The sequence below is a fragment of the Octodon degus genome, unplaced genomic scaffold (genome assembly GCF_000260255.1).
Source record: "Octodon degus isolate 3935 unplaced genomic scaffold, OctDeg1.0 scaffold00098, whole genome shotgun sequence".
NCBI classification, from domain to species: domain Eukaryota; kingdom Metazoa; phylum Chordata; class Mammalia; order Rodentia; family Octodontidae; genus Octodon; species Octodon degus.
Window position 1 is genome coordinate 913,585 of NW_004524674.1, and position 10,548 is coordinate 924,132.

Below are 10,548 nucleotides of genomic sequence, written 5' to 3' on the forward strand. Positions count from 1 at the left end.
TAGGAGTTCTCTCACTATCTCAAATGCCATCTCTCCTCTGGACAGCAGGGGGACTGTGATCCTCTTAAGAGCCACACTTGGATCTGCTCCATGTCTCTTCCACCCCAGTTCTTAAAGCATGACAGATAACAACTTAATACCCCATTTAACAGTTCATACTTGAGCATCTGGTAATGTTGATAGTTAGAAAGCCTAATCAGTCAACAAACAACATTTTAATTAAAGAAACCATTACACAAGATAATTCTCTAAACTACACCAACCCTAGATCATTTTTTATCAGAGCAGTTTAATTCATAAGCAAGTCTAGCATGGTCAATGAAAAGAAACTGCAGGAAATGTGAATACAATGGTTTTTGATACAAATTACACTCAATCTAACTGAAAATAGCCCCAGTTCACTCCTGGATGACTGAAAAACTCACAAAATGAGCAAAAGAAAAAAATTAACTGCAAGGCCTCAACAGTAAAGTGTTTTTTTTTTTTTTTTTTTTTTTTTTTACGGAACTGGGGATTGAACTCAGGCCCTTGTGCTTGCCAGGGAAGCACTTATTCCACTGAGCCATATCCCCAGCCCTGCAACAGTAAAGTTAGCTTTCCTAATAACCTAATACTATTTTGCTAATAAATACTCCACTTAAAACTGATCTATAGACCTTGGATGCTTTCTAAAAATTGGATTTAGGTATTAAAATGCACTCAAGAGCTCACATCAATTAGGTTGTTGTAAGCTGTGAACAAATTCACGTGGGTGCACCACAGGCTGTGCCACAGGAAACAGCCCTCCAGTGAAAACAGCAAGCTGCTGCAGGCAGGAGGCTCTCAGCAGCGGGTGCAGCATCCCAAGGGGGCAGGGGAGGGTCCTTCATCCACCCATGAGAAAAGCCATTTCTTCATACACCCAAGGGAAGACAAAAGATGACTGAATGTTGTCAAGACACTTTTTTCAAGCTGACCACCAAGAGTCACATCTTCAACAGACGCTCAAAGACGGTAGCCTGACTTTCACGTATTTTCTGTGTCCTGTTGTCCTAACATGCCAACTTGGGAGAGCAACAGAGAAAGTGCACTATAAAAACGTATAGCAAGCTGCCCACTCAGAACCTAAAATGCAATTAGTTAAATGAAGATCTTAGAAACACTGGCTACAAAATGTACTGCTTAATTAATTTAAATATTAACATACTTTTTAAAATAATAAATTGTGAAAAAAAATGGAAGGAATAGTTGAGGGTCTGAACACTACTAGATTGTATTATTTCTTATTCAATTTATCAGTTTACACAAGTATGTAATTTCAGGTAATACACATGTGAAAGAATATAAATACCAAAAAGTACTAGCAAAATTTAGCCTACAAGGTTACAAAGAAAGAGATATCAGATATTTGAAGATATCAGATTCTCTCCCCACTGTCAGTTTTAATTTATTTAGGGGCACTAGGGATTGAACCCAGGGCCTTGTGCATGCTAGGCAGGCGCTCTACCTCTGAGTTACATCCCCAGCCCCCTGTCACTTTTAACAAGAACACCTTGCAAAAGTTATTTACATTAGCAGAAGAAGCTGTTTTCCCAGAGCTTGGCATAATTAAAGCTCAGCCACCACCATCTGAAGTGCTTGAATATATCTGCTGTGACTTGCCTCTCCCTAAGGAGCTGTAGTTGAAACCGATTTGCTAGTTTCATCAGTTCAGTCAGGAACACATCATCCTCTCTGAACTCCAATTCATCTGTATAGATCCAGCGAAGCATTGTCATTGTCACTTCAGGATTAGCATCTAGTAAAAAAAAAAAAAAAAAAAATTAGAAAAACTGAAAGACCACTGGATGACTGGTTCCTCTGAGGGACCCCTAAAATTAGAGGTGAAAAAGTAAATTATGATACACCCAAACTCAGACAAATGTCTAACCATAAAAACAAGTGCTATGGCCATGACTCATCCACATGGCTGACACTGACAAAAGATCTACAATCTGAGGTACAGGGTCTCAGGATAAATCCTGAGGGGATTTCACTGACCTTATCAGACCCAAAAGTTACAATTCTTATTACATAGGTCTTGCTTTATCTTGGTCTTAACCATCAGCAGAAAAGTATAAAAACGAAGTACAAGAAATAAAGCCATGGTGTTGTTATGTTGAGCTGTAGGGGACTCAGGTCAACAACTTCTGACATTGCCAGTCAAGCAGAAGACACAGTACTATTATGGACTACTGAACTATTTTGGAATATTTTTCTGAGTTCACACACCTCTAATATTTAAATGATGGAACTAAACAAAAAAGGGGATACAGATGAATGACCATCTTGTATCTGTGTATTCAAAATGGTTAGGATAGATATATAGCTACATTCTCTTAATTCAAGGAATAGAGGGATTTGTTCTAATAGTGTTTGTAAATAGGATATCATGTCTGCATTTTGTACAACAAATAACCACTAGGAAGACAGTATGCAATGTGTTAATTATTGGAACTGTCCTACCAACTTGATTTGAAACTGTCTCTTCGCTATTTCTCAATAAAACTATGGGGGAGAAAAAAAACCAAACAAGTGTTGAAGCAGTTCAGCCAGCTTCTGACTCTAGGAAAAGGTAAAAAGTTTCGCATGGGGCTGAGGATGGGGAAAATGACACTACTTAAAGATGAAGTCAAATCAACCAGGAATAATTCTTGAAATGGAAACAAAAAGTTAATTTTCTAATAAAAACATCTTATAAATAAAAATGAAAAGATGGGCACTCAATGGAAATAGGGACTATGGCTATATGTACGTAAATTCATGAAACTTAAGTAAAAATTAAAAATGATCAATAAATTGCAATTTAATCTTCATTCTTTTTGTCTCAGACAAGCAAAAGTACATGATTTTTCACACAGCAATTATTATACACAAAGATTATTATCCTAAGAAAACAACTGGGAAAGTCTGGGAGACTGAGGCAGGAGGATTACAAATTCTAGTCCAGCTTGGGCAACTTTATAATAAAAGATCCACAATATGGTGGGGGGAGATAAGAAAGGATAAGAGAAGGAGAGGAGGGAGGGGAGGGACCCGGACACACACACACACACACACACACACACACATTAACCCCTCATGCCTCAGGTTCCATTTTTGGAACACAGTTTTTTTTCCTTCAAATTCTTGTTTCTTGAAATTTTATAGGTAATACATATGAATTTCATGTAAAAACTCAAAAAATTGCAGTCTTTGACATACATGGGTTAAGAAACTCAGTGGATTGTTTTTTCTTTTCCTGCAATTGAAGCCAGAGTCTGGTACATGCTAGGCAACTTCTCTACCTGTGAGCTACATCACCACCACCCTCTTTTCTTTTTTCTTAGAGTCTTATTAAATTGCCCAAACTGGCCTTGAACTTGTAATCCTCCTCCTTCCTCTCCTGAGTAGCTGGGATTACAGATGTGTGCCACTTTACCTGGCTAGAGGTTGTTTGTTTTGGTGACAGGTCTCACTATGCAGCTCATGCTTGCCTTGACCTTACTATGTGGCCCAGAATACCCTGGAACTCATGGTGATCAGCTTCCCAGGTGCTAGGACTACAGGTGTGCACCACCATGCCCAGCTGGCTAGTGTCATTTTTCTTTTTTTTCTTTTTAATTTTATTTATTTATTTGTGTGTGTGTGTGTCTGTGGCCAGCTCAGCCCACCAGGGGGCGGGGCTGGCTGGCATGTGATGCTGGGGGATTGAACCGTGGTCCCTGGACTTTGCTAAGCTTGTTCTAAGTAGGTGCTTTAGACCACTGAGCCATCTCACCAGCCCCTAGTGTCATTTTTCATAATGAAAAACTGAAATAAAACTCTAAAGGCTCCAACAATGAAGAACTTGCAATTAAAACCATACAAGCTGGGCGTGGCAGCAACAGGAATGTTGCAAGTTCTAGCCTGGGCTAGTTTCACTATTCAGTTCAGGCTGGCTTCACTGTATAGCCCAGGCTGGCCTCAAATTCACATTCTCTTGCCTCAACCTTCTAAGTGCTGGTATTACAGGCCTGCACCACCATGCCCAGCTTTACTCAGTTGTTAATAGCTATCCAAGGTATACAGAGTAAGTCTTCAAAGTAGAGTGAATTTTTTTCCTTCTTCTCCCTCCTCTTCTTTTCTGTTGTTTGTTTTGTTTTGTAGTAATGCTGAATATTGAACCCAGGGACACTCTACCATTGATCTACATCCTCAACGCCTCCCTTTTTACATTTTTATTTTGAGACCTGAGTCTCACTGAATTATCTAGATTGGCTTCAGGCTTCCAAGTAGCGTGGATTACAGGCATACACCACCTTACCTAGCAATAAAGTGAATTTCTGGCTTAGCTCTTTAAATCTGATTTAATACTTCAATGTAACTCAGTGAAAAAATTAACAAGTGGGTCATGGATCTGTACTGAGCTGCCCAGAAGTGAAACACAAATTATTCTTCTTATACAGCCCTATCTTGAAAAAATCCTCCCTGATGAACGTCCAATATGATTAACACCAAACAAAGATGTAGTAGTCTCTTTTAATTGTTTAAAAATGTGGCTAGTTTCTTCAAGTATCTAAGCCAACAAATTTGATCTGTGCAGGTAACAAACCAAACTTAAATAATTAAAAAATAAACTACTAGGGGCTGGTGAGATGGCTCAGTGGTCTAAAGCACCTACTTAGAACAAGCTAAGCTAAGCAAAAGCACAGCGACCACGGTTCAATCCCCAGCACCACATGCCAGCCAGCCCCGCCCCCTGGTGGGCTGAGCTGGCCACACACACACACACACACACACACACACACACACACACAAATAAATAAATTAAAATAAACTACTAGGCCAGGATATAGTTCAATGGCACAGTGCCTGCCTGGCAAATGCAAGACCCTGAGTTTAATTCTGGGCACCAAACAAACAAACCGCTTTCAGCAGGAATTTAGTGGGAGGCCTTAATATTTCAAAGAAAATGAGAATCAAGAGATTTTCAAGCTTTCCCTTGACTCTTTCTTTAGTCTCCAAAATAAACAGTTAACGTTGAGACTGACATTTAAGCAGCCAGTGGTAAAAGAAGTGAATTCCGTGTACTCCACACCCAAGTTGTTTATTGCTGTTTTGTTTGTGTGTGTGTGGGGTGGTACTAGGGATTAAACTCAGGGCCTTCCTTCACCCTGACACTCCCAGGCATTTTTTATTTTTTTTTAATTTTGAGATAGGGTCTCACCAGTCCCTAAACTGCCCAGGTTAGATGCATACCTGCAGCCCTCTTGCCTCAGGCTCTCAGGGCACTGGGAATACACAAGGCCTAGCTAAGGAATTTTTTTTTTTTTTTTTAATTTGGTACAGGACTTGCTATGCAGCTTGTACTCTTAGTGATCTTCCTGTCTTAGCCTCCCCAGCACTGGGATTATAGGCATGTGCCACCACTCCTGGTTTCAGTGACCAGCACAGTGCACCCAGGGTTCTGGGGATCAAACTCGGGTCCTTGTCCTTGCCAGGCAGGTGCTTAGAATGCTGAGCTATCTCCCCAGTCCAGGAATTCTTTTTAAAAGAAGTAGACTTAAGAGAAACCAGTTTGCCTCGGTGCTCTACATGATTTATTCCCTGCTAGATGCAATCACTCTGCAAGTGGGCCCAGCATACTGCGATTTCAAGAATGAAAATAGGGGGCTGGGGAGATGGCTCAGTGGAATTAGCGTTTCCCTGGCAAGCGCAAGGGCCTGAGTTCAATTCCTGGTCCTGTCAAAAAAATTTAAAAAATTTAAAAAAAGTAATCCCCAAATGTCTGCCTTTGTTTGACTATAGTCCACGACGCACACAGACACACTGTAGGGAATCTGGTATTTTCTATGTGGCCTACCTTTTTGTTGGGTTTTAGTTTGATCTTAAATGTTTTGTCAAACATCTTAAAAGAATGGAGATAAACCTATCTATATGCAATTAACTATTAAATGAAGCATGCTGAGTCAATTTTCTTTTTAAATTTTCTAATCTGTCAAAACTATGAAATGTGTTTAAATTTTCACTATGACTCTAACTTATCTGAATCCTGAGGCCACGCCCAAGACCCCTCCCAGCCAGACCCCAGGCCCTACTCCAGGCCTCCTGTGGAATCTTGCAGCAGAACTCCCAGCAGAAAAGCTAGGAGCCAGACTCACCAACTAATCCAAAAGCTGAACATCTTGCCAGAGTGACACAGCAGGTTCACCTATACGAGTTGCAGCAGGAAGAAGCTGAGCACAGCAGCCAGACCAAAGCCAGGCACATCTGGACAAGTTCAAAGTTGGTAGATCCAGACCTGGGATTTAAAGCTTAGCATATCAACAATTCATGGAAAATATCTGTTGCATGTTATGTCTAAGGCGTTTGGTATTTAGACAGATACTGATGTTAAGCTCAACAGTCTATGTTTTAGGGTAATAACATCATTAAGCTTCTCTTCTGGAGGGTTAACAACTTAAGCTTGCAGACCAAAAAATTACAGAAAAAGAAGGGCTACAAGGATAGCCAACATTGTGGCCCTAGCCCTTCAAGGTCAGTGAGGACTCAGGACATATAAGAGAACCTGTGCTGCAATATTCTATAACTCAGTGGTATCCCAAATTTTCTAATCAAGGAGATTATGGGGCCACAGAGGAAAGTGATTGACAATGTAGAGTGTGCCTAAGGAGAGTCACATGAAGAGAAAACATTCTCTAAGGATTTCACAAAGAGCAAACTGGTCAAGCAGTGGTCGTGACTCATCCACATGGCTGACACTGACAAAAGATCTACAAACTGCTGTACAGGGTGTCAGGGTAAATCCTGAGGGGATATGACTGACTTTGTCAGATACTCAAGTTACATTTTTTGTTAATATAGATCTTGCTTTATCTTGGTCTTAATCATCCAGCAGAAGAGTATAAAAATGAGGTATAAAAAGTAAAGCCATATTAATATGCTGAGCTCAAGTAAACAACTTCTGATATTGCTAGTCCTGTGGATAACCCACTACTATTATGGACTACTGGACTATAGTGGATTACTTTGTTGAATTCATGCACCTACAATATTTGAATGGCAACAGGATACCCATCTCTGACAAAAGTAAACAAAAAAAAAAAGGGAATATAAACGAAGGACCATTTTGTAGTGAAAAAAATATATGTATGTATATACAAAATAATTAGCATAGATATACTGCTACTTTCTCTTAGTTCAATGAGAAAGTTTTGAACTAACAATATTTAGACAAAATAACAAGTCTGCCTCTTGTACTATGAATAACTACTACGAAACAACAATATGCAATGTATTAACTATTGTAACCGTCCTACTAACCTGTTTTGAAGCTGTCTCATTGCTATTTCTTTCTCAATAAAATTAATAAAAAAAGAATTCTGAGTTTCCAACTATTTTTTCTGTCCACTTTGCTAATAGCTTTTGACTCCTAAAATGAAAAAATTTTGGTAAACTGTACCTTTTTATCAATAAAAATAACCTCTTTGATGAGATTACTAATGTATCCTTAAATATAGCCACTGGGAAATAAAACCCCAATCACATTTGTAAAAGATCCCTGGCTCAGAAAAAAATACTAAAAGACTAGAGGTTTGAGGCCAGGGATATAGCTCAGGGACACAAGCGCCTGCCTGGCAGGCACAAGGTCTCAAGTTCAATCCCCAGTACCAGAAAAAAAAAAAGAAGAAGAAGAAGAATCAGGAGGGCCATGGAAAAAGCTCAGCAGCACAAGGTCCTGAGTTCTATTCTCAGTATGATGGAGGAAGAGAAGAGCGGGAGAGGGAGAGGAAAGGGAAAGGGAGGAGAAGTGGCGAGGGGAGGGGAAGGGAGAGGAAGGGGGAGGTGCATGCCTGTAATTCCAGCCCTTGAGAGGCTGAGGCAGGAGGGTAGCCATGACTTTGAAGCCGGCCTGTGCTACATAGAGAGAACCCGTCTCAGAACAAAAACAGAAACAAGAAAATACAACCACTTCTCAAAATTAAAAGATAGCCAACAGCCTCCACCTGAAGATGACTCAGATACTCAGATAACGGATTTACCTAAGACTTGAAAGTATCAAGTAAGTGTAACTATGCCCCAGGAGTTAAGGGAAAACAAACTGAAAAGAGAAATGCTAGAAATTTCAACAGATGCATTATAAAAAAAGAGAACACAAATTACAGAACTGAAAAATACCATGTGTATAGTAAGAATTTACTCCATAGGCTCAAATGCAGATTGAAATGGCAGCAGAAAGTTAAGAAACTTATAGATCAGTAGGAACTGTCCAATGTGAAAAGAAAAGATTAAAAAGAAAAAAACAGAAAAACAGACTGTGGGATAGCAGCAAAAGGTCTAGGATATATATCATTTAAGTCTGAGAGAAAGTAAAAGTAAGAGAAAGATTTGAAAAAGTGATGGTCAAGAGCTTTCCTGATTTTTTGAAGGGCATAAGTTGATACATGGGGACGGGGAGATGGCTCAATGGAATAAGGGCTCCCCTGGCAAGTGCAAGCGCCTGAGTTCAATCCCCGGTTCCACTAAAAAAAAAAAAAAAAAAAAAAAAAAAAGTTGATATATTCACAATTACTGAACTCCACATAACAAGAAAACCGTACCTAGACATATCATAAACTATGAAAAAGTCACACAAATAAGAAGGCTTAACCCATCAGGATGGTCATTAAAAAATACAAACCCAAACTAACAAGCATTGGCAAGGATGAGGCCAAGTCAGAGCCCTGTGCAGGAATGTAAAATGGTATGGCAGGCAGTTCCTCAAAAAGTAGGAAAAACCCGGAATTACTAACTGGGAGTGTGCGTCACGCGTACAGACCCTGGGGTTTGATCTCTGGCAACAAAAGCAAAAAAATACCACCAAGACTTCAACATATGATCTCCCAGTTCTACTTCTGGGTATATAGCTCCATCTAGAAGAAATGAACAACAGCTCTGGAGAGAGATGTGGACTCCAACAGTAACAGTACTGTGCCACAACAGCCCAAGCACAGAAGCAATCCAAATGCCATGGGGGTGAAGGCAGGTCTAAGTGGTACTGAAATGAGGTGTAGGGATATTCAACCTTTCAAGGGAAGTCCTGTGGCATACTATAAGAATGAACCTTGCCAAGAACATGATGGAATACACCAATCGCAAAAAGACAGATGTAAGATAAATCTACTTATATGTGGTATCAAACTGACAAACAGAAAGCAGAATGGTGGGTGCTAGGGGCTGAGAGCAAGAGAAATGGAGAACTTATTTAATGCATATGAAAGTTTTATTTTTATGTCATAAAAAGTGTTAACAATGACTGTAGAATGTGAATATGCATAATGTTACTGAACTTTATACACTCTATGTTTAAGACATTAAATTTCAGGTTATGTGTATTTAAGACAATTTTAAAAACACTTTAAAGACTGAAACATTCTTTTTTTTTTTTAATATTTATTTATTTATTTGTGTGTGTCCAGGTCAGCCCACCAGGGGGCGGGGCTGGCTGGCATGTGGTGCTGGGGGATTGAACCGCGGTCCCTGTGCTTTGCTAAGCTTGTTCTAAGTAGGTGCTTTAGACCACTGAGCCATCTCACCAGCCCGACTGAAACATTCTTGAAAGCAATTACAGAAAAATGATAATATTACATACAGAGGAAAAATTTAACTGTAGATTTAATATCAGAAACCACAGAAGCTAAGAATACATTAGAACATCTTTAAAGTGCTAGAGGGAAAAAAGAAACTAACAACTCAGATTCCTACAGTCAACCAATATATCCTTGAGAGGCATAATGGCACACATCTATAATTCTAGCACTCAGGAGGCTGAGGCAGGAGGATTGCTGTTGAGTTTGATGTCAACCAGGGCTACATATCAAGACCTTATTTCAAAAGCAGTGGTGTATACCTATAATCCCAGAACTCATGAGGCTAAGGTAAAAGGATCTCTACAAGTTGAAAGCCAGCCTGGGCTACATAGTCAGTTCAAGGCCAGCCTGAATGACACAACAAGAAGAGACACTATCCTCAAACAAAATAAAGAAATCTTTATTTAGATAAAGGAATAAAATCTGTTACCAGTAGATTTTCTCTGAAAGAAATAGCAAGAAAAGCAAAATAATACCAAAGGAAAATCAGAATCTTCAAGAATAAAAAACTACAAAAACAGAAATATTTGAGTAAATACAAATTTTTTTCTTATAAATGTGCTAAAATATATGTGACTGTTAAAAACAAAACATTGGTGGGATTTTCAATATGTGTATATGTAATACACAGTATGACAACTATAACAAAGGTCAGAAGTGGAAGTGTTAAAAGAACCTATGTTGGGCTAGCGAGATAGCTCAGTGGACTAAGCACCTGCTTAGGCAAGCACAGGGATGGGGCTTCGATCCCCAGCGTGGTGGCATAAGCCCGTAACCCCAGTGCTGGGAAGGCTGAAAGAGGAGGATCACTATGAGTCTGGGCTGTATAGTGAGACCCTGTACCAAATATATTAAAAAAAAAAAGACTGGGGACATAGCTCAGTGGTACAGCATTTGGTTAGCATGTTCATGGTCCTGTGTTCAATCTTTGGGACTCAGG

At 39.5% G+C, this 10,548-nt stretch overlaps 1 protein-coding gene across 2 annotated transcripts in view; it reads right to left on the reverse strand.

The window, feature by feature from the left end:
* Window positions 1-10,548, reverse strand: part of Ankfy1 (ankyrin repeat and FYVE domain containing 1) — a 71,569-nt gene that overhangs the window by 46,608 nt on the left and 14,413 nt on the right. The window contains exon 3 of one of the 2 annotated variants that reach the window (XM_023723233.1): window positions 1,642-1,777. In XM_023723233.1, coding sequence (XP_023579001.1) covers window positions 1,642-1,777 — 136 coding nt within the window. The other variant, XM_023723234.1, reaches the window with a different exon arrangement.